Consider the following 24,966-nt stretch of genomic DNA (forward strand, 5'->3'; position numbering starts at 1 on the left):
CTGATTGGCAAGAATATGCTGATTCATGGGTGGAAGGGAAGAATATTGAAATGGAACTTTTAATGGCAAAGGAAAGAATCTCTATTTATAAAAGACTAATATGCTAAGTGTCTGTCCGGGTAATGACATAACATAGCAACTCCTGGCTTCCTCTCCCTAGTGACTAGCCTCCTTGTAGTTTCTTCAGCCCAGGAACATGACTTGCTTCATAGTCAGGTGGAAACATTTTACACTGTAACCAAATGTCTGTGAAGCGTTTTCCCATGCCTCATCTCATTTGATCCTCACAGAAGTCCTGGAGTAGGTAGAATCCTATTTTTTTTTTTTTCATTAGCCAGAAAACAGAGATTTAGAAAGCTCAGAAACTTGACCGGCTGAAAAGAAGAAATGGTGGACCATGGAAATTACTTCAGGTTTTCTCACTGTGCAGAATATAGTCAAACACTGCTGCAGTTAAATATTTTACCCTTTGTTCTTCCTGCGTGATCTACAATAATAATCTTCTTCGTGTTGATATTTACTGCTGTGTTGCTGACAATTACCTAAAAGAGAAGTTGGGGTGCTTCACTGGGCTGGAAAAAGTTTAGCTAAATCAGAAAGCAGGTCTAATTAAGCAAGTTTATCTATATCTATAAAAGGCTAAGTTGACTCACGCATGTGCAATACATATAAAGCTCTCACTGGCGCCAATCACTTGCATGTGTTCCCATCTGTCATTGTGGATCGTGAATTTGGTTGACACTTCTATTATAGAGAAAAGGTGAATAGTGATATTAAAATATTTCTTCTAATTAATTTCCTTTCAATGTGCACGAATTCGTGCACCGGGCCACAACATACTTACCATGTTTATGTTTGGCCCAAGGTTATTGATATCAGTATTTTGCATCTCAACCCAAGCAGATGACAGTTATGCTCATTCTGGGTTGGAAAATGCCTAAGCATGAAGTGACCCCTTATTTGGGGCCCATTCCTTTTCTATAGGGAGGGAAGGGGAGAAAAATCAAGAAAGCCTCAAGCCTACATGCTGTGTGGTCCTAGTTTTACACAAACAAAAAGCAGGTTTTCTTTGGTTTGAGAACTGTCCAGTCCTGTGTGAGGATCTGGTAGAATGAAGAACACAACACTGTTCTTCAAGTCAATCTAACACTAGGTCTTGTATGAAAATAACTGATGGAGCCTGTGCTATGGCAGAAGGGAAAGCTCTTGTTCTGGGATCAAAATCTAGATTCTCTGGGCAATGGATGCGGAATTTACCAAACCACACACAGAAAGCCCTCTGTCTGGGCTTATGGATATCCTGGTGGTTCCACTTCCCCTCCCTGATTCTTCCCCCGACCTGGGAGATTCCCATGGTGATCTCGCCTCTCTTGCTGGTCTAACCATGTGTAGACTTTTCTCACTCCCCCCCCCCCCCCCCCCCCGCCACATATGAAAACTGTAGACTTTTCACTGGGAATGAGGTGGAGGATCCACTAGGTTGAGGGCCAGATCCTGGACCTTCATGGATTCACTGCCCTCCCATAACCATACTCTAGTCTCCCCAACATCATCACCTCCAAGTCTCCTCAACCTCATCCCTCTGTTTTGCAAACATTGGAACAGATTATAGGGAAGGGGGAGGGGGAACCACTCATGGTTCTTTTCAGACTTTTAACATTAGAGACCACGGGAGCCAGGAGATAGGATGTTTCAGCACTAAGACAATGTTAGGATTTCTGTAAATACTTGTTGGTTAAATAAAGAACCAGGGAGCATGCTGTTTGTATTGGTGCCTAGATGGAAGGTGGGAACTGCCTTGCTTGACATCCTGCCACTCATGGAATGCAGCGAAATGTTATCTCCTTAAAGTGGCTTATGTGGCAATGCGCAGTGATTTCTTACTACCTCCCATGGAAATCCAAGAAGGCGGCAGAGCAATCATCTTATTTAAAAATTACAATAGAACAGAAAGCATTTCCATTTACACTGACTAAAATCCAAACACAAAAACATAAGCATTTGTGTGACACTTGGACTCACAAAAGGGAAGAACTTTCTGACCCTACCCTTAAAAGGAAAAACAGCCCCACAACCCTAGAGACTCTTTTATAAAAATATGTGATGAAATCCAGAAGGTGCTTTTATCTCATAACACCCATACCAGGAGATTAATCTCTGTGGTCGGGGTCTTGTTCTGGTTGGGGATACGTTTGAGCCCGGCTTTGGAATCTTCTGCAGTTAGAACATCTGTTCCACAGTTGTTAATGTTTGTTTGGTATTGCTCAAAAGAAGGCTGGAGAAGGGGAGAATTTTTAACAATGAGTCCCAAGACAGACTAAATCAGCAGCATTGCTTATTTTGAAAAGGCATTTTTTTTTTGGTGCAATGTGACCTGTATATTTTTTAAAAAGGGGGGTAGGTTGTTGGACCAAGAGATGGATGTCCATCTAATCCCGGAATGTAGTTTAGCTTGTTTTCACCACTTCTCAACTTTTCTCCCCCAGAAATACTTGTTTATTGAATTGTTACTACATTCCACACCAGCTGAACTTAGTTTTTGAATTTTTAGACAAAGACTTGAATGTTTAAGTAAAAATAATCATAAGTGAGAGTGATTCTACAATATTCAATTAGGAGTATGCAAGAATAAAAGGTTCTAGCTGTCTTAGGAAGTCTAAGCAAAATATGTGAATAGCCTCCATCATTTGGAAATTTGCTATGCTAGCCAAGAAAAGAGGGAACTATCATTTCTTTAGGCTTTGTAACATTGGACTAAATTCATTGATCAGTAAGTGAAGTATTTCCTCATTTTTTCTAAATAATGTGAGGCTCAAGAAAAATCAAGCTGACCTGCATTCGCCGAGTGGAAGAGTTACATTTAAGGAAAAATTCAAATTATTAGAAGATATTTTTAAAAAGTGATTAGAGTACAAGCCCCCTGTCATTAGTACTGTTTTAAAATTATTCTTATTACAAGAGTTATTATTCCAGGGTTCCTTCCAAAGGACATGATTTATATACATTTTCAACCTTATCCAGTGAAACACCACTGAGACCTAGCATTTGAAAGCTCTGTAGAAACAGCTGGGTTTAGTTTCAAAGCTCCAAAATTAAATTGAAAGAGGGAAAGATCCTAATCCCTCAAACCATCTGTTCACACAATAGAGAAAAAAATGATGACAGTCGTTGGCTGGAGGAACAACAGTGGCCTTAAATCTGTACGTCCCTTCCTGTTCACCATTTGAGCAGATCCTCACAAAATTCCTGTGAAGTCTGTAAAGCAAATGTTTGTACCCTCACATTACAGACAGGGGAACTGAGGCTCCTTACTGCCTGTCACACAAACCTTCCTTCGCAAAAGCAGTTAGATCTTCCACCTCGGCTGTTAGCTTCAAAAATTCTGAAGCTACATTTCTGTACCAGCTTCTGATTGCATTCTTCCTTCCTGTCTTTCTCTCTCTTTCCTTCTTTCTTCCCTTTCCTCCCACATCAATTGGGATGCACTGGTAGTGCCAGACATTATTCTATGTTGCTAGTGTTCACATCAGCAGCAATTATATCCACAATGGCAAAAAGGCCAAGCACTAGTCACAGCCCTTCATCTCTGCCTTATTTCTTTCCTGTTTCTACTGGAAAGGGAAACTTCACATCCTATATAATAAAGAGGTAATATGCAAATTGACCCTCACTCTGTCACGCCCACAGTGGAGGCAGGGTTCCCGTAACACAAGATGGCTGCACCCACAGTGGAGGCGGTGTCCCCGTAATGAGCCATAACGAGCGATCAGCAGGAACCTGAGGCTGCATGGCGCCGGGCTGGGGCGGGGGATCTGAGGCTGTGCCCCTGCCCAGAGGGGCTTGATGGGGGACCTGAGGCCACTTCCCCCCTGCCCCCCCGGTGGGGCTTGACAGGGGTGGGACTGGCCAGGTCTGGATCTTGCCCAATGGGGGTGGGGTCACCTGGGTCTGGGTCTCATGTGATTTTGAGATGCACGCAGGTGGGTGGGGACTTGACTCTGGGTCCCGCGGCATGCCCCAGACTCTGACAGGAGGAAGATTTTCACATACATTTTACTAATTTTCTTTCATCTCTGACACTTCTGTTATAGAGAAAGGGAAAATAGCAATATTAAAATATTTCCTCTAATTAATCCCCTTTTAATGTGCATGAATTTCCTGCACCGGGCCACTAGTATCATATAAAACATCACATGGGTGCTGACTTTTCCCCCCCAAGGAACTGACTTTGCTGTACATTCTGCAGGGTCTTTGTGAAATGTCTTATCCCCAAACACAACACAACACCTGAAGTGTCCTGAGGGAAGGTTCCAGGGCAAACCTAAGGGAAACAGGTATCAAAAAGGAGGTATTAGGAGGTCAGGAAGGGGCATGGGAGATAAATGGTTGACTGGGTGCATGACCCTCAGAGAAAAAAGATGTTTTGTTGATTTGCAGATTTAAGCAGCAGTGGTTTTCAAACTTATTGTTCAAAGCAGTAAGTGCTGTGTTCAGATAAATTTCACCCCAGAACATAAAGCAAATAGCACTGAAGAAAACAGACTGCTCTGGTTTAACAGGGTGGGGCCCCCAGCGTGCCCCCACCACCCCCTCCAGGCCTCTCTAGTGGCCCCTGCCATGGGAAAAGCATACTGCAGATTTAAGGTTATTTGAACTTAAATACCCTTCAAAATAAGCAGGCAAGCCCAATTTCTTAGGATTAAAGTATGTGCCCCCAAGCACATACTTTCAGGAAGAGCCCCAACTCCAGCCACTGTAACCCAGGGTTTCAATGAAAAGAGGCAGCTGTGAGGATGCCTCTCCTTCCAGGAAACCTGGCGACTTATCTTCAAAGTTGATAATCTATCTGAAGCAGGACAGGGGGTGTGAAAATAGAAGGTCTGGGTTCCTAGGGAACTGGATGGGGTTGCTGGATTGTTGTGGGCTGTATTAAGCTTTTGCAGTCCTAAAAAACAGCTCTGTTCAGAGAAAGTTATTCTCAAACACATATCCCTCAGCACCGCACTAGGAAATAATCACACTTTATATTCCTTTAGCAAGTCACTGTTTTCAAAGCACACCATTATCTAGTCAGATTTCCACCACGTGAAGCAAGCTGGACAGGTATTATATTATCCCCATTTTACAGATGAGGAAGTTAAGTCTCAAAAAGGCGAAGGATTAAAAAAAAAAAGAAGAAGAAAGGGGAAGGGAATCCCACGCAGTCACATGACAAGTACATAGGTCTTCTCATTCTCTAATCCAGAGCTGTAAACCTACCGGCTGAGTACATACACCATGTATCCTAGTGAGTAGTAGTAAGCAAAGACCACAGGTTTGGGGTTCCCAGCCCTGTGTCCTTGGGGAACATCAGTGTCCTCATACAGCAGGTGAAAGAATTCACTGCTTCATCTAATTCACAGGACTAGGAAGGACAATTGAGATGATTTGGTGAAAGCACTTTGTAAGGTGTCACCTAAGGGTTAATTACTCCCCCCCCACCCATCCCCCAATCTTAGCAGGTTCCCTGTCCTTGTATTAACTTGCACCTCACTTTCACAAACCAAAATAAAATTTGTCTCACACTCTCTGTTGGTATTGGGTAAGTATCTTATAAATGTCAGCTGGGGAAGTCAGCAGCCAGCCAGACAAGTGTTTGTACAACCTCAAACCCAAGTGCTCTCACTCTCTCTGCCCATTTTAGAGATTCAAGGGTGCACTGCCAAAGACTTCCAAGACTGCTGTACCCTGAACCCCAAGCAGTGGCCATAAAGGCTGTGGGTCCAGCTGATGTGTTAGGGCGGGTCTCAGGGTGTGTGCATGGGGCAAGCTGGGCCTCTGTGCAGTCATCACAGGCCGGGGTCTTTGTCATCTTCCTGGCGGAATCAGAACCTGAATTTGGCATGTTCCTCTGAGAGTGATTTGTTCTCTGCAACTAAGTTCCGAAGGGATGCCTTTGTAAAGTCAAATGGCAATTTCATCATTTTTTAAAACAGGAATTCCTGTACCGATAAGGGCCTCACTCAGGACACCAAGTTGTAGTTGACGAAGTTGTTTGAGGAAAACAAAACCAGAGCAGAGAAAGTTGGAATAACTTAAGGATATGTACGCTTTTACAAAATGAAAACACCTTCTTGTCTTTTCAAAGTATAAACATTATACATGTTCATCATTTTAAAAATATTCAGCCTACAGAGCAATACAGCAAAGTATGCAGAAGAAAAGCATCCATTTAGAGAAGGTCATTGTTTTTGTGTGTGTGTTCTTTTTGTTGTAGTTGTTAATCCTCACCCAAGTATATTTTTTCCATTGATTTTTAGAGAGTGGGAGAGAAGGTGGGAGGGAGAGGAGAGAGAACACCGGTGTGAGAGAGACACCATCCATTGGTTGCCTCCTGCACACCCTGACAGGCACCGGGGATTGAACCTACAACCCAGGTGCGTGCCCTTGACCAGGAATCAAACCCAAGATACTTTGGTGTGCAGGCCAAGGCTCTCTAACCACTTAGCACATCAGCCAGGGCCAGATAGGGTCATTGTTAATGACGTGGGTATATTCCTCCAAACTTTTTCTTACATATTTAGTTACCAAACTGGATTTATATTGTATGTGCTGTTTGGTAAACTTTTTAACTTTACATTGTTGGACATCTTTCTATGCCAGTAAAACTATGCCATCCTTTTAACCAGCTGTACAATAAAGGATATTTTTCTCAAGCTGTGAGATAACCTTATGAATCCTCCTTCTGTCCTAAAGGCACCATCATCTGAGCCTCTTCTCCCCTCTCAGGGATCCCTGTGCGGGATGGTTCTGAGAAACACACTGACGTGGTATTTCTGGCCAACACCATCAAGCAGCCAGAAACCTCACCTGGCCAGCTGCATCCTCTCAGGCAAACTTCTACTCTCCAGGGCCCCAGGCTCTCTGTGTTAAATGAGAGATTTGGGTAGCGATTTTCTAAGATTCTTTCAGCTCCAACATGACACATTAGCTTCTAGTTCCTGTATCTCTATGTTTGCCTTGGCACGTGGTGTCCCTGGCACTGAGTGGAAGGGGCGGCCTCGGGAGCCCCAGCTGTGCCCCTGATGACATTCTCAAAGGCCCCGAAGAACCTCTGCTGGTAGTGGATGCCCGAAGCTGGCAGGGCTGGGAAGCACCGGGTTGGGGGGAGGGTTACCTTAGGGAAACAGCTCTCCTGATTTCCTCCCAATATGGTTGGTGATGTCTATAAAGAGGCGTCAAATTCACAGCCAATCAGTAACACAGCCTTTGGGGCCATTCTGCCCTTCTTGAGCATAAGTGTCTACACTGCAGGGTAATTACAGTAACTGTTTTCCATTTAAAAAGTCCCTTTGCATATGTTATCTAATTCTCATTCATGTCTTTTCGATGAGGCAATTGAGATTCAGAGAGTGGGGTGATCTGTCTAAGATCGGATGACGATTATTTGCTGAATGAAGACTGAACCCTAAGCTCCACCAGTGGGTTCCTCCTTCGTCTCCACAGGCTCCACACTGGATATACACAGACGCCTGACAGATGCACACATATGTGCAAAATATTCGTGCAGAACACACCCCTCTGTCCCCACTCCACCACCAATTGCCCTTTTCTGGATCCACCCACTCATTCAACACATACGTAAGAGCATTATGCTAGGCACCAGTGATAAGATGCCGGGGCAGGAGACATAGCTCCCGATCTCACAGAGTCATCTGGAGTCTAGAGTGAGGCAGCGATACGGTGGGGCGAGACTGGTGCATTCAGTGTGGTAAGAGCAGTAGTGGGGAGGTACAGGGTAGAATGGGAGCATAGAGAAGGGGCACCTGGCCCGTCCTCACAGGGCTCAGAGGAGGCATCCTGGAGAATGGGACATCCAAGCCAAGACCCGAAAGATGGGTTGCGGTTGGCAAGACCTGAAGTGGAGCCAAAAAGAGAGACAGAGAGTGCTCTACATGGAGGAAGGGACATGGGCAAACCTTTGGTGGCAAGAGGAACACAGCGCTTTTGAGGAACTACGAAAAGTACAGTGTGGCTGAAGAAATGATGGGGGCGGGGAGGTGGTGTCCATTGAGGCTGCAGAGGACGCAGGTGTCTGAGGGTGATGGGCTGGTAAACTTTGTTGGTGTTTATGGAGTTGATTTTGTCTCAAGGGCATTGGGAAGTCATTAAAGGGGTTAGTGAGTGACATTGGTGACAAGCTCTTTTTAAGATAGTCTCCTCTGACCACTGTAAGAATCTATGGTCATAATTGATTTCTGATCCTACTTTAAGATATACTCAGGCTACAGTTTCTACAAAAACATAGATGTTCAACTTCAGGATACTTCTATTTCAACTGCCACCTCTGTTTCATCGGCTTTTGCTACTCAGCCTGGGTCTTTGTGGTCTGCGCTGGGTGGGCTCAGATGACCAGAGGATTGTGATCAAGATGCCATGAATATGCCAGCCTGTGGACCAAAGAGCCTTTAACTGTTCCCTGCTCCCAGCTTCAGCCTTAACCTGGGCCTTAGATTCTAGCTGACAGAATATGGACTGACCAGCCAACATCTCTCAAAAACACTGGAAAACAGTTGAAAGTATAATTACATAGAAGTATGTGGGCTAGCAAATTCCACCTTCATCAGAAGCAAAGGGAAGCAGTATTAATATGCAATACAGATAACAGAAATTGTCAATGAAAATGACGCATGGCTCATACAACATATTCAATAAATACTACATCAATTGAGCAATATTTAGATGAGAAGTCTTATAGGAACTTATAAAAAGGATAAGATTTCTATATAAAGAAATATTTACATAAATTATAGTATTTTATTTAAAAAGTATACATATATATTTGTTTGTATATGAACAGACTATCTACTGAAAGCTTAAAAAATTAACACTAGTTGCTTCTGGGTGAGGACAGGATGCTAAGGATAGAAGGGAGATTTTCTCTTATATCTTTCAGAGTCTTTTCCATTTCGAACCATGGATATATGATATCTGATTTAAAAATAAAATTCAACTATGTATTCAGCAGGATCCCAATTCAGTGATTAAAAAGAGTGAGGTCAAGCGGTAATTACAAAAATGAATAGTTCTCCAAGATCTCCTGTTATTTAAAACAGCACATTTCAGAAAATATGTATGTTGTAACTTTATCTTTGTGGGAACAAAACAAAGAAAATAATTCGATGTGTGCATTTTTAGTACCTATACAGAGCAAGGTCTCAGTGCTGTTCCACACAGTAGCCATTAGCCACATTTGGATATGTAAATCTAAGCTAATTAAAACTCAAAGTTTCTGTCTTTCTCTTCCTCTCCCTTCCTTTCTGACATCAATAAAAATACTTAAAAAAACCCTAAAACTCAAACTTCAGTTCCTCAGTAGCACTAGCCTCAGTCAAGTGCTAAGAGCCGCAGGTGGCTCATGGCGCCACACTGGACAGTGCAGACAGAGCACATTCCCCTCATTGCAGAAAGTTCTGCCCACAGAACCGGTCTGGATGAATCCAGTTCAAACTGTTCCCTGATGAATGGGACTGCAAGGATGTGAGAAGGGTCTTTGTACTTTGTAAATCTCTGCATTGTTTGATATTATTTTACAATTATAAATACATTTTTATTGATTTCAGAGGGGAGGAGAGAGGGAGAGAGAGAGATAGAAACATCAAATGATGAGAGAGAATCATTGATTGGCTGTCTCCTGCATGCCCCACACTGGGGATCGAGCCCACAACCCGGACTTGTGCTCTGACCGGGAATTGAACCTTGACCTCCTGGTTCATAGGTTGATGCTCAACCACTTACAGTTTTACAAGAGGAGAGTTTGTGGGCAGGTGTGTATTCCAAATTAAAATCTTATCCTGCGTTTTGTCATGACGCCTGTCATTCACTCAGGAGTCAGGGGTGGCAGAGCGCTGCCAAAGGGGCTATTTGGGTGAGGGGTAATGGAGAAGCCCACTGTCCAGAGGGAACACATGTCTGGGAGGAGCCCTGCAGGCCGCGGCTGACCATCGTGCTAGTCTTGCTCCCGTGTGGGCCCCTGCTTTTCAGTCCCTAAGGACAGAAGCAGCGTGAGTGCCTGCCAGCAGGAGAAGCAGAGGCTGAAGCATTTTTGGCTTTTGGAGTTCTGGAATCTGGCAGGGGCGAGGCAGGCACTGGACAGGGAGGTCCACCTCCAAGGGACCCCGAGGTCTCCTCAAAGACGGGGACTGAGGCGGTTTGGGGAGGACACTGATCTGAGGGACGGCCATCCCGTAGTGGGATGGGAGCACGGAGCCAGGCTCAACATAGCACCTGCGAATGGAATGAAGATGAATGAGGGATCTGATATCAGCTTCATGGCTTCTTAAACTGGAGGAATGATGAGGGTGAAGAGAACACCAGGAGAAAGAGACAGGACAGAGTAGAAGTGCGACCAGTAGGCAGGTGGGAAGAAACGTTGCAAAATTTTTCACCTCAAATAAAACTTCGATGAAATGTTAAACATCGCTCTGGTTATCATCCATGAGACAGAGAGAAATGACATTTCCTAAGGTTGTAAAAAGGTGGAATCAACTCAGAAGCTCTGGGCCAGAGCTGCTTGGGGCACCTCACTTTCCCTCCACCTGGAAGAAGTTGGTTGCTGGACTGGGGTCCACATTTTTCTCAACAGCTTTACATGTGGCTCAAGATTCTTCTTCCTTTATCAATCTGTTTAACTAGCACATTTGTCTTCATCACTCTTTTTCCACCTGGAAGGTTTAAAATGGTCATTTAATAAGCCATGTGCTGCTAGTCCGGGCAAGCAGGTGGCTCATGCTTCACCCTTGTTCTCTTTGTTCTTCTTTTGAGAATCCTGATCCTGCCGTACTGTTTTATACATCAACACCTTTGCTTATATATTATTCCCTCTGTCTGGAATATCTTCTCTTCAGGCAGAGACGACTCAGATTCCATTCATCTTAGAAGATCCAGCTCCTCTGAGTCAGATGAATGTCCTCCGCTTCCTCTCATTATTTGTGTGAGAATCCTTTGAGGATGTGTTCCTCTCCTGCATGGGGTAGCGAGCCCCCACAGGGACAGCCGGTGCCTGTTCACCCCTGTGTCTCAGCTGACCCCGTGTCTCAGTGCCTGGGACATGGTAAGTGCTGATGTCCATCTCTTTCTCTCCTTCCATAGTCACCATCCTGTTCCCTTCATTCACACTGTTATTAGCCACTAAGCCAACCATGCACTGTAGGGAAAACAGATTGTGTATGCTGAGTAATGGTGCCCATGCCCTTCTTTCTGGAATCCATGGATATTGCTTTAAAAGCTAAAGAGATTTTTGCAGATGTGATCAAGCTAAGGATCTTAAGGTGAGCAGATTACCTTGAATTATCTGATGTAATCACTTTATGGGAGAGAGAGGCAGGTGATCAGAAAGAAGGCCAGGTGAGAATGGAGCAGAAGGGAGCAAAGGTGGTGTGATGGGGGGATGTGAACCAAGGAATGAGGACAGCCTTTAGAAGCTGGGAAAGGCAAGGAGGTGGATTCTCCCTGAGACCCTCCAGAGCGGAACCAGCCCTACAGACACCTAACACACAGATGAACAGAGAATGGTCCCAGTCTCCAAAGAGCTCATTTTCTGTCTATCGAAAAGAGGGGACAATTTAGGAAACTGTGACAGTGGTTAGAGGTGAGAGGTCATGAAGTCCTAAACTTTACCATCCTGACCTCCTTCCTAAATATCCATCTTCAAATGGAGCCCTGAGGAATGAACAGATTCAACCTGTGAGAAGGGCAGTGTGAGTCCCTCCATCCATGTGCTCTTATACAGCCTAAGATTGAGCCGGATCTACCTCATTCAATCAACTGTCAAAATGCAGCAGTGGAGCAAAGAAACAGGCATATGTGAAATGTCATATGGGCCAGCGAAAACCCATCAGTAATGGAAACAGGCTCATTTCCAGGTTAACTCTCCTGAAATACAGATGGAAACGAGAAGTTTGGATAGCTGTCACTATGATTCTAGCCTTTTGCCATACCCTGATTTTTTTTTTTCAGTTTTGTCTTTAGGTTATTTTCTTTTTCTGATTATAAAAAGAAAAATATGTAAAATTTAGAAAGTTTGCCATAGTCCCACCCATGAAATATTTATCAATATACAAGAATCTTAAAACTAGCATTTTAGCAAAATAAGTAAATAATTGTGTGTATATAAGAGAATTTTTAAAAAGAGAAAAAGCCCCTAGGGATATATGGGAACCTCGGAATATTTGTTCTCAGATCTCTCCACTTCCACATCTGTAGCATTACTCAGAGCCACATTCTGAGTAATGAGGCTGAAAAAGGATAAGATTTCCAATCACTATGGAAAGAATAACCATAATTAACACTTAAGGAAGGTTTACTAAATTCCAGGCAGTGCACTAGTTCATTTAATCCTCACAATGACCCTGTTCAATAGGTATTATTAGCATCACAATCCCCACTTTATAAATGAGGAAACCGAGGCACAGAGAGGTTTGGTAGGTCATCCATGGTCACAAAGGTAGCATGTGGTAGAGATGGGACTTGAACCAATGAAGACTGTCAGCAGAAAAGCCACATGCACCCGGTTGGTGTGGCTCAGTGGTTGAGCGTTGGCTTATGAACCAGGAAGTCATGGTTTGATTCCCAGTCAGGGCACAGGCTTGGGTTGTAGACTTGATCCCCAGTGTGCAAGAGGCAGTCGATCAATGATTCTCTCGCATCATTAATGTTTCCATCTCTCTCTCCCTCTCCCTTCCTCTCTGAAATCAATAAAAATGTATATTAAAAAAAAAAAGAAAAGCCACATGCTAACCACCTTATTATACTGTTTCTCAGAGGAGAGAATATTTGCTTTCACGAAACTGCACCTATCAAGGCAGAAAAGCAAATGTACAGATCTTATGAAGATTTTAAAACATAAGGGTTGGGTCCTAGCTGGTTTGGCTCAATGGATAGAGTGCCAGCCTGTGGACTGAAGGGCCCCAGGTTCGATTCCAGTCAAGGGCACATGCCCACGTTGCGGGCTCAATCCCCAGTGTGGGGTGTGCAGGAGGCAGCCAATCAGTAATTATTTCTCATCATTGATGTTTCTATCTCTCTCTCCCTCTCCCTTCCTCTCTGAAATCAATAAAAATATATATTTTAAAAAAATAAGGGTTGGAGCAAAGGGCTTTATGAAAATTCAACAAATTAAGATACCCCATTACCATCAATAATTTTAACATTTTTTTTTTCAATTTAAGTAGTGAAAAAACATGGTCACTGTTGAAAATTTGGGTAATATATGTACAAAGTAGAGTGAAGAAAATGAAAATCATGTGGTCTCACTTGTTTCTTTCTATGGACTAACTCAACGTTGTTCAAAGTAGGCCAAAGATATCAGAATTACCTGAGGCTCATCTTTAAAAAATCTAGATTCCTGGGCTCCACCTCAGACCTACAAAACCAGAATCTGGGAGGAACTGACCTTAGAATGTCGTCATGCAGTCACACTTTGCAGCTTGCAGTCCTCTCCACTATGGAACTCAGTCAGTGGAATCTTACGCACGTTCTCCACAGATGCAGGTACTACAGGGCCTATGCAAATGCCCATCTGAAGCTTCTATTTTGTTTTAAGGAGTATAGAATGGAATTGAAGGCGTATGCCTCATACTCCTTCTAGTGTACTAATACTGTAATAAATGTAACTACTATTTTTTTAATTTTGAAATTAAGTTAAAATGTAAAAGTGAAAACTACATTTTTAGTTATTCTTATGCCCAGTTAAGTATGAGTATCCCTACCTGAGGCTGAGAAAGGGAGATCCACAATTCTTGGGCCCGGAATTTAAAATTCATACTCTCTTGGACACAAGCTCCTCCCGATCCTTTCCTTTGGAAACCAAATTGTCCTTAGGGACAGTAAAGAAAGAGGAACTGAGGAAATCATGTCCCATTTGAAAGTCAGGCTTCGGGTGAGGGGAACCAGATTTCTCGATGAGTATATTCACCTGACCTTCAGCCACAGGCTCTGCGCCCAGGGTCCAAACAGCTTTCATGCAGTCCCCGAGGGTGCCCAACAGGTTGAGTCCTCAGCTCTGAGCCTGGTTCAGAGCCCTGAATCTGGCTTTGCTTTTTGCAAAAGCAAAATGGCTCCTCTCTATTAACACCAGGCCGACAAAGGATTTTCCAAATATGGACCCAAAAGAACATGTGCACTTTGAAGGCCACAGTGAAGCTTAGCTAAAACTCATTAGGAAGAAAGCCAACAATTGACGCCAAAAGTATGAATCCTTAAAGAACAGATCAGCAAGACAAAAGCCAGAAAGAGGAACAAAAATATGCATTGTAAGGGAGGGGTGAGCAGGGAGGTGTAGATTTATATGGAAGAGTTGACATCATTGTTTCCCAATAATACTCAGCATGCAGGAAACAGATGGGAAAGAAGTGGTGGAAGGGGCTACTTATGGCAACAGGGCATGCTCTCTGCTTAGAATCCCGCCATTTGGAAACTAAATGCTTTGCTTTGAAAAACTGAGGACGGATGGGAACTCCACTGCCAGAAGTCTGATCAAAGTCTAACTAAATCCTACTGAACTTATCACCTTGGCAATGCGGTAAAGTAGAGCTGGGCGCATCAGTCCCTGATTTACTACCAGCATAGCGCGGCTATTTGGGGCCAGAGGAGACAAAGGCATGGAAGGGGAATTTAATGTCAGGCAGACATGGTTTGAGTCCTGCTTCTCCCATTTCCTGGCTGGGTGACATCAGGCAAGTTTCTTAACTCTCTGAGTTGGTCTACATGTATAAAATGGGGGACAAAACAGAACTTCCCTCAGACAGTGGGGAGAGGGCAAGGTTTCGCCTTTATGCCATACAACTGGATTTAATCAAGAAACGTCATTAGGATCATCTGTTAACATCATTTTTAAAGGTTTTATCTTTTAATAGAATCCCTCATTCTCCTGACCCTGGGCAGGGCGTAGACATAGCTAAACCAATTGCCATTCTTATTATCAGCTGTTCCGCTTTCTCCTGAGGGTAGGTTCGCACGCCTGCCACTGAAGACAGCTTCTGTCACTCCAGCCGGGGTCCCCCTAACCAAGCCTGGCCACTATAAATAAGTCAAATCTCCACCCCTCCCCTCACCCCTGTGCAAGAGGGTGTGACCAATTACAGTGTCAGGCAAAACCATGTGGTTTCCTGTCTGCAGAAGCCAGCCACCCCGTATCTGTCATTCCTCACAGCCAGATGATGCTTGTTTATCATTTTGTTGACTTTCCCTCCTTACAAATGACCCACTCTGTCTGTTTGTTCTCTTTCACCCGCTGCCTCACATGGGAACATCCCTCCTTCAGCGCCCTCATTGCATTCTTCCTAGTCCTTCTTTTAGTACTTTTTCCATCCTACAACCCTGAGCCCACTAGACCGAGAGCAGCTTGAGAGCAGCTTTGTAACCCAACCGTGTCTAGCACATTAGAGTCCCATGAAATATTTGTCATATTGAATTGAAAGCCTATACGAGATGATTTCTGAATAAAATATAAAAAAGGGGTAGGGCAAGAAATATGCAGAATTACACAAATTAGCTCCACTGGCTTTCACAAAGGCTATAGATTTATTTAGTTTGCCAGAATCCTACTTTATATGTCAAACTGTTTATAACAGTAAGAGCTGGTATGTGTTGCTTTTGGGCAGTGACCTTCACCTCTTTCTTGAGGGGGTGCTGCAGAGGGGGTCTCCGAAGGCATTCTGGGCCAGCATCACACCACGGGTGTGGTACCAGGGTCTGGTATGCATCAGCCAAGCTTGCACTAGAACAAAGAGTGCCTGAGACTCAATCCCAGAAACTCAGTTGGTTCTGGGGACCCGCCAAGAATGTGGCTCATACCAAGGCGTGATTGGTGAGGCACTAGAAAAAGGTCGTGTTTCTGGGGCACCCTGGGCAAAGTCGAGTTCAGTTTCTATCAGGGAGTAGCTATGAGTCTTTGAGGGGAACCTTAAATAATCTTAGATTCCTGATATTTCAGCACATCAGCAATGTCTCCGGGCTGGAGCTTTCTAGAAGGAAACAGGGTCAATCAATCAGCTGCTGTGTGCCGGCCACAGGCTCACCCTGAGAGGTGCCGTGAGCTAGCAGATCTGGGTGGGCTTCGGAGTGCCACCTGCCTTCAGCAGAGCTCACCATTGGCTTGCGCACACAAAGCCAGTTAGAAAGCAAAATAACAGGTAGAATGAAGACCAACCTGGGTGTCTCCGACTCGAAAGCAGCAGGTGTTCTAAGAGGGAAAGAGGATTGTGGCTGCCATGTGCGGGGAGGAGCCTGGGAGGAACAGGTGGGGGAGGGTAGGTTGAGAATGGGTGTGTGTGTATGAAAAGCACCTTGCATTTGCTATCCAAATGTGAGTTGTCACTATTACTCTTAATGACGTAGGCTGGTGGAAGAACAAAGCAAAGGGAGAAAAAGCTATTTTTGCAGGTGTTTTTTCTCTCTCTACAAAACTGTAGAGTAAATGCCAAATTATGAAATATGCTATTCTGGGAGATTGTGCTCATGCCTAAGACCATGGCCTTGGGAGTCAGACAGATGTGGACTTAAATTCTGCCTTCCCTATCTCTGTAATCTTGGCCAGGGATTTAACCTCTTCCAGCTGAGTTTTCTCCCCTGTAAAATGGTGATAAATAGCCCGATTTTACAGTGTTCAAAATACTACGTTTGTGTATAAAGTGGCACATAGTAAGCAATTACTGCAGACAGACAGTAACTCTCACAAAAATAGCAAGCAGGTCTGATTTGGGACTCAGCCTTCAGCTTTGGGTCTCCTTACTTCTCCTCCCTTGAGCCATCCAGCAGCCTAATGTTCTTATCTTTCTCTGTTAAAGTTGCTGTTAGGAAAAACACGGGGGACCAGTATCTATTCTCCTCTGACCTGCAGTCAGAGCGCTTCCCCCGGGGGCTTTTATTTTAAGCCTCAGCTAAAATTGCATCCTGGGGGAAGATGAGAGGGACGCGGGTGCTGTGTGGACTCCTGGCGTCCTATCAGGCTGTGGTCCCACCTCACTAAGGTCTGAGACCAGCCCTTTGAGGGAGGAAAACCAAGACCAATAAAACTCAAGTGTGGCATTTGTGTTGGGGCTGGGAGAGAAATAGCTCAGAAAATTGAGTGGGCGGGCCATGCGCCCATTAGCAAAAAGAAAATTAATTTGAAGGGTGGGAATAAGTAGGACATTGCCACATTGGCTTAAATACACGGGAAGCAATGAGTGAAAAATAAAACAAAGAAAAAACAAAACAAAACCCAAAACACAAAAAGCAAGTAGCTCTATGTTTCGGGGCCTCAGGGCCCATGTGAAGAAACCATCAGAGGGAAGTGGAGTCCTGTACCCAGAGGCCAGGCTGATAGGCAGCTCAGCTTGATCGGTCTGTACCGGAGGGAGTGAGCACCAGGCAGCCCCAACCAGAGGGTTTATCACTACCTTGTTCCAAAAATAGTTAGCTACAATCTCTAATAGAAGAGGAATAGGGGGCTCTTGTTATCCCCAGAGTAAGTCCTGGATCTTTCAGCCCCGCCCCCCCTTTCCACCCACTGCTACAAAATCCCGGGAGACTGGCTGCAGTGAGGTGAGTCCCTGGGACAAACAGTTCTCAGCCAGTACTTCAGAACTGCCTTGGTCAGTCAGCTCCCAAACTCAGAATGTGCTTTCCCCTGCTCCCTACTCCCACAGAACCGGTTTCCAGACTAGCCCACAGGTGTCCAATGGAATAGGGGGCAATAAAAAGAATGCATGGAAACTATAGCTCTAGTGGTACTGGGGACCTTATCCACCACTTACAGCACCATCTTTGGGAAAATGTGCCCCTGGTTTCAATGTTGCTCTCTGCCCCAGCGTCAGGCCAGGCCTCCAGCTCCCTCCGGCCCCAGCAGAGTGTCTACTTGGCTCCAGGGCAGGTCTGGGGCCACAGGAGAGTGGGTTTCCTCAGCAGCCCCAACATCTTGAGGCTGGAAGGCATTTGGGTAGCTGCCAGCCGTGGTGGGTGGGGGTGGGGGAAGCAGGAGGCTATGCCTGTGGTCAAGGGGCTCTTGGCAGAGGTCTGGAGAGTGGACAAGAGGGAGGGATGGGGGTAGGCGGAAGAAGCTGTTTCTATTCTGTGTGGGTTGTTTGTCATATCCAGACTATACAGAGTACGTTACAGTTCGGCTTTAGTTTGCTCTGGGTTTAAAGTCTTAATCCTCCTCTTCTGGTTCTTCCTGTTTCACTCTGGGGGCCCAGATTTGGGGATGCCCCTCTACACTCAAGCCCACGAGGTTGCTGTTCTGTCTTCACAAACTCCACCTCCAGGCCTTATCTTCTTTTTTTCAGTTCCCTGTGGGTCCAGGAGTGGCTGGGTATCTTTCTCAGATCTTTAGTTTCAGGTTGACATATTTCTCTTCCACTATTACACACTGGTGGTCTTCTACTCACAGTAGTCCTGGGAAAGCCCTGCATGAACTGGCCTCTCTATTCAGAGGGGCAGTCAATCAGCTTCTTCTTGGTGACTGACCAACCCATACGACCACATCGTTTACTCATTTCTTTGGAGCCCTCATTCATTCAGTCATGGATGGTAAGTGGTTATGCTAGGGCAAGCCCAGGGTGTTAGGATAAAAACAGCTACATTTGTAGCTTATTACATGCATGCCCTCTGCTAAGTGCTTTGCCCATATGAACTCATTTATCTTCACATCAGACCTCCTATCCCCATTTCAGAAATGGGGAAACTGAGGCCCAGAGAGTATAACTAACTTGCTCCCAGGTCACTCAGCAGGGACAGGCAATGTGGGGATTCTATCACAGGCGGTGAGGTTCTGGAACTCCTAATGGGAGCATCCAGTGGGGACACCTGTCTTGGGAGGATCAGAGAAGGTTTCCCAAAGCAGCTGAGACTCAAGGATGAAGAGTTAGCCAGGGAAGGTGTGATAATGATGTGCCAGGCAAGATTCTAGGAGGGAAACAACGAAGCCAGAGAGGCTACCCAGCCCTGGTTCTGCATTTGTTAAATCTTATCTTGAACAGAAAAAATATTTACCTTCCTTGCTAAGACTTTGCTCCTGTTTATGTTTGGGTATCTCGTCTATTTAATGTGGGTAAAAGCTTTCGCATTCTTCTCCTTCGTCATGACAGCCAATTTCAAAGCTTAATTGGTTTCTGCAAGTTTGTTCCCATCCCTTAGACTGTAGATTGGAGTCTGGAGTACACGATTCTTCCTCTCCCACAGGACCTAGCACAGTGCCTTAATGCCTTAATATGTATTTGTTAAGTAAATGAATAAAAAAAGTGAACTAGTTAGCCTTGGAAAATAGAAAGAACAGCTACACCTAAAAGTACTCATTGCCTTATCCTTGATCTCTGAAATAATGGGGCTATTTTACTTTCATCGAATGTAAAATTATACTTAAAATGGGCTTTTATGAATTTATTATGAACCTTTTTTCATCCCTCAAATCAAGTATGTATATATGTTTTTTCTTTTCTCTCTTTTTCAATTTGATAACAACTAGAAAAATATCTTCAGGAATAAAAGGGCTCACAGTTCTTACCAAACATTCAGAGGGTGCACTTTGAACGGCCTAAGCTACTTACCTAGGGGGAAATGGCCGTAAACCCCTGCACTTGCTGTGGTCCTTAACTCTGCCCACATTTCAGAATACCTAGCATTTAAAAAATGTACCCATGGCCGGGCACCAAGAGACTTCAATTTAATTGGTCGGAGAGGGGGCCTGGGTGTTAACTTTTTTTTTTAGGCTCTCCACATGATTCTACTCTGCCACCATCATGGTGAACCCTGGATCAGAGCAGTATCACTTTGTACCAGGATCTGAGTAAAATGACACAGATTGTTTGCAAGGGTGGGCCAGCATGGAGGCAGAGCACTTTCCTGACAATGCTCTCTCAGGGGTCCCTTGACATCTCCCAGCATTGCGGGAGGACCCAGGGAACTGGGGTCAGAGGGGAGAGGTAGGAAATGCTTGCGGACAGGCGGACGGACGCACTCTGGCCCTCACAGGACTTCACCCACAGCCTCCCAACCACAGGCGACAAAATGATGTGGTTTTCATTACATAGCTGCAAGCAAGGGCCTTCGTATTCAGTGGTCAAAAAAGAAGAAAGAGAAAAGGACTATTTTCAGCATGAGCGGTGAGGAAGGGATGATCTTCTCCCTCTATTCCAGACAGGAAGAGAAAGTTATCTGGTTCCCAGGGGAGAGCTGGGGGTTGGGGCAGCAGCCACTGTGCTGGAGGGGAAGCGAGAGAGGCTCCTGCCAAGCTGGCCAGGAGCAACCTCATGCCATTCTTGGGTGTTCTCACCAGGCTGGAGAAACGTGGTTCAAGATGCAAAAGGGGGACATTGTCCTTCACACCAGGCCTGTGTGCAGCGAGGGACGACCCACAGCATCTGAACTTGGCATCTGTGTGAATGCCCACACAAACCGTAGACACAATTTGAGCCTGTGTGTTTTTCTAAGGAAAAGGGTTCCTGTTTTTCATCAGCTTCCTAACGATTAAGGATGACAACCGGCCCTGAGCAACTTCCGCTGTAAGCTGAACACCTATTTGTCACCCACACACCCTGCCCTGTCAGATTTGTGCAACTGAAGGTAGCAGGGCTGAGCCACAGCAAGTTACGGAAGTAGATGACATTCATCCTCTGTGCTCAGACTCAGGAGTATCGCTTCCCCACGTTCAGATGGCCTGAGCACAGCTAACTGTCACCAGATTTGTCCTCCACCCCAATTCGGGGCTTCCCCTCCCTGTGCAAGCACAGGGGCTCCCTTGGTTTCCCTACGTCTCTGTTCTTTCCTTCTGCCTTAGACTCCTAGACCCAAATCCATTGTTCTCTGTCACTACCCAGGTCCATCCTCGTACTCTTGCCCTCAAAGGTGAAGAAACCATGATGTCAGTTTTCGGAGGTCTTCCCCAGCCTTCAGGCTCCTAGTCAGCACAGTGACTTGTCACCCTCAGGATTCTGGGCTGAACGTCTAAGCCTCTAAGGTGACGGACAGTGTCAATTCAGAGCTGAACTCTACTTAGGTATGTCAGTCAGCTTTTCCTCCCTGCAGGCAGAGTCCAGGCCGTGGACTCCATTGTCTGTTAGGCAATACATGTTTCAGAAAACCCACAAGGAGGATACACTGTTTTAGAGAAAACATTGGCACTGACTTTGATTCTACACTATAACAAAAATAAGAGACAACTACCTAACTAGTTTTAGATGTGGGAAAACAGAAATCTGAATTACTTTCATTTATATACCATTTTTTAAAAAACATGTATATAAGCAATGTATTACATGTGCCCAATTCCCAGGTGGCACAATAATGGTGCGTGGATCATTAAGTAGGTCAGTTTCCTTTCATTTCAAAGCTGAACTCTACTCAGGCATGTCAGTCAGTCTTGAAAGTTTGCTGATCCTGTGGCTGGGCTGTCTGTTTGCAATTTAGGGGTTTGGGGGGCCATTAGAGGAGACTGTTGGCCTAGACACGGAAGCCAGGGAGAGGAGATGCGCCTGCTCGGCCAGGACCCTCTGCATCCTTCATGACTAACTGTGTGACCTTAGGTAAGCCAGTTTACCCCCCCTGGGCTTCCTCCCCTCCTTCCTAGAGCAGGGGACACTGGGGATTGGTTTTCACATTTTTTTTCTTTAAACAGCAACCCTGTCCCTTCCCCCCAAATGAAACATACATGGAACTCCAAAATGTAAAGCAACTGACAGAAAAACTGCCTAAGGGGGCTTCTGAGGTATCTTCACAGAACCCTGGGGCTCCTGGAAGCAGGACTGCCAACCACCCCCATGCAATTCTCACAGCTTTGCAGGGAGGGCCCCAAATAACACCATGTCATGGAAGATGGCATTCCAGGAGCATTGATAGTGTACCTGGATAGTAACCAGAAGGCCCCTGCGAAATCGGGTGGAGGGAGCATTCATTCTGAATTCCTGAGGGCAGTGGTTAAGATGTATACTTGAGCGCTCACACCTTCAAAAAGCCCTCAATCCCAGCCATGGGATTTCAAATGTACCTCTCCAGATTGTTGGGACGGACGACACGAATGGACTCAGTTACGCCTCACTGTCAAAAGAGGCAGTTTTGAAACCTATGGTGCCCCAGCTCTAAAATACTGAGCCATTTGTCCTAATGACATAGCAGGCTCTGAACTCGAGAATACCGCTGGAATATCACACCACTGCAAATTACTAGTTGCTGCTCCGTCTCTAAAACACCGGAATTGAAACAAAAGCCTTGCACTGTTTTTGATCTGCACATTTGATATGAGCTAATCACATCATTCTTTGAGATTATTTTCCTGGAGGCAGAATTCTGCACAGTTAAGCGGCCCTTCAGTTGCCCCTTTTGTTGTATCTATGTGTAAGCACACGGCCCATAGAGTGGACGGTTTCCTCTCTCCCTGAAGTTTCTGAAGAAAAGGCCTTTTTATCACGGGTAAACGCTGGGCCAGTCAACCTTACAAAAGGAGTCATTTAATGCTCAATTTCCCCAACTTTCCTATGATTAAAAATTCTAATTTCAAATGCTGGTGTTGTATTTTAGATTATTTTCTTTCCCCCTCCCCTGCCAAATGTTTAAATTGTCTCTACTCTGCAGGACTCCCTCTACTTCTTTCCATGCAATCCGACCTTGAAAAACAGAGACCCTCTCCTTTTCTTTGACATGCCCTAAGCTATTTTAAAATCGAGGCCCTCTGACCTTTTTACAACACTCTTCTTGTCTGACACACCAAATGCTGATCTGAAAGCCAAGAGGGGGTAAAGGGGCTGGGGGGCTGGGAAGGAGAGGGAGGGAGGTACTATGTATTTGGCATCAGTTCAGAAATTCAGAAAATGTTTGTGCAACCACTCCCCCAGCCAGGATCCACCGCACCCCCTTGCCTTCCAGCACATTAATAAAAAAAGATGTGAGCGATGAAATTGGAGAGCCCGGGAGGGACACCCAAGGTGGTCATAACTGTGGTCGTAACTGATCCCCACCCCACACGCCCAGCCCGCATCCCTCCTCTCCCGTATCCAAAGTTTGAGATCAAGGTCTCTGGAGTTCCCAGCCCTACCCCCCAGAAGTACCCGGTAAAACGGGGGCAGCACCGCCCAGTAACGGCTTCTGTGAGGCTGACACTACCTCTGCGCGTTGGGGTGGCAGCGCTGTGCACCTTAAGAATCGTATTGTTCTTTAAAAAAAAAAAAAGTAAAATGAGCACGGAGGCCTGGAATACATTAACTTGTGAATTGAATCGAACACACCCCAGGAGAGTCCATCTCTCCCTCAAACAAAAAGAAGGCGGAAAAAAAGGCGAAGGCACATTACCATCTTGTCCTGAGCTTTCCAGATACTCCGTCAGGTCGCAGCCAAAGGCGCCGGTGGCTCCCTTTCGTTTCAGCTTCTGCTTGGCACCCTTGTTCTTCATGAGTTAGTCCCCAAGAGGTTGCCCCTCCGTGCTCCCCTCCCCGCTGCTTGGCACCGCGCCGGAGATGGTCTCCGGGGCTAGATCACCGGCTGCCGCGCGGCTTGGGGGGCCGCATGGGCGTCCAGAAGCACTTGGGCCCGGGGCAGAGCGCATGGACCCCGCGGGGCGGCGCGGCGCGGAGCCTGAGACCCACGGCGCGCTCCTCCCGGGCCGCGGTGCCGCAGGCCGTGCGGAGCTGGCAGCTGGGGGCCGGCTGGCTAGGGAGTGTCACTTCCTCACTTGGAGTCCCAGGGACTTTCACAGGCTCTTGCGGTGTCTTGGGGTGTTTTCCTCCGCCCGCCGGGGAGGAAGGGCGAGCGCGGCTCTCCGCCTTTCGGGACGCCCGGAGCGGGCGCGGGCGCGGGGAGCGCGGGGCCGCGGGGGGCGAGGAGGCGGCGCGAGGCGGCGAGGGTCCTGTTCGCGGAGCCCGCGGTCCTGCCTTCAGACGGCTTCGGGAGAAGGCACAGCCAGCATCCTGTCTCCCTCGCCCGCCCTCGCGCCTTCCCTTTTTTCCTGTCTTACAAATCCTAGGATCATCTAGCTCAGGAAACGCTGGAAGGAAGTTCGCGAGGGAGGGGGGCGGGGGTGGAAATTTTTGGCAGCTCCGTGCCTGTGTGAGTGAGGAGCGGAGGAAGTAGGTGGGTGGGTTGAGGAGTGCGGGGTGGGGGAGAGATCGCGCGGCTCGCCGAGCGGCTGGGGCGCTGGAGATCACTGGGCAGCGCGGAGGAAACGCGGCTCTCCCTCCAGCGCCGCCCGCCGCCGAGCCGCCGCTTCCTGCGCCACCGACGGCGCTGAGCCGGGGCGGGAGGGGGCGCACGGGCATTCGGGACGGAGGGGGCTCAGTGGGACCGAAAGAAGCCCGGCCTTGTTTATCCTCTTTGTCACCAGCGCTTTGACACTTTCTATTTCGGTGCCTGCCTGCTCCTACACAGACCTTGAAAGAGTAATGACAGGAACAAAACACAGGACTCGAGCGGAGACACTTGACAGGGCGCGGTTTCCGCCCGCCGCTCTCACCCTCCACTCGGCGCCCAGGTACCCCCCAACCCAGCTAGCGCCCCTCCCAAGTGAGAGGAGGGCAGAGGCTGTGGCTTGGTAACCACTGCCCAGGGAATTAGAAATCTGGTCACAGATTCAAGTACACACACACACACACACACACACACACACATTATTGCTAGGCTTTCCTCCTTTCTGGACTCCCAGAAGCGGGTGTGATGGGGTTTGGGGAAAGAATCAGAATGTAAAGCCGTTGATATTCTAGCACAATGTGGAGAAAGCATCTCCCACAGAGAAATTATTGTTTCATAAGTTGTCTCAAGTTTTCAGGGGGGCATGTGTTTTCTTCCCCAGTTAGATTTGAAATTCCTTGACTTCTGTGTACTCAGCACACAGTACTAGTAAGCACGCAAATTCTTGTGATTTAACCATTGGCGGTTTAGATCCAACTTCCTGTATAAATTCAACCCATATATAGACTTGAAGGGTAGGGACATTCATACAGCTCAGATTCCTGGTACAAGCCTCGC

At 46.2% G+C, this 24,966-nt stretch overlaps 1 protein-coding gene and 1 pseudogene across 1 annotated transcript in view; both read right to left on the reverse strand.

Moving 5' to 3' along the window:
* The window catches only part of ARHGAP31 (Rho GTPase activating protein 31), a 101,651-nt gene extending 77,700 nt beyond the window's left edge, over positions 1 to 23,951 (reverse strand). Inside the window, exon 1 of the mRNA XM_059687770.1 lies at positions 23,299 to 23,951. Within this exon, the coding sequence (XP_059543753.1) occupies positions 23,299 to 23,398 (100 nt within the window). The 5' untranslated portion in view covers positions 23,399 to 23,951. The remainder of the gene's footprint in view (positions 1 to 23,298) is intronic.
* The window catches only part of LOC132229607 (F-box/WD repeat-containing protein 11-like), a 35,494-nt pseudogene continuing 34,008 nt past the window's right edge, over positions 23,481 to 24,966 (reverse strand).

Source organism: Myotis daubentonii, chromosome 3 (genome assembly GCF_963259705.1).
Source record: "Myotis daubentonii chromosome 3, mMyoDau2.1, whole genome shotgun sequence".
Classification (NCBI taxonomy): domain Eukaryota; kingdom Metazoa; phylum Chordata; class Mammalia; order Chiroptera; family Vespertilionidae; genus Myotis; species Myotis daubentonii.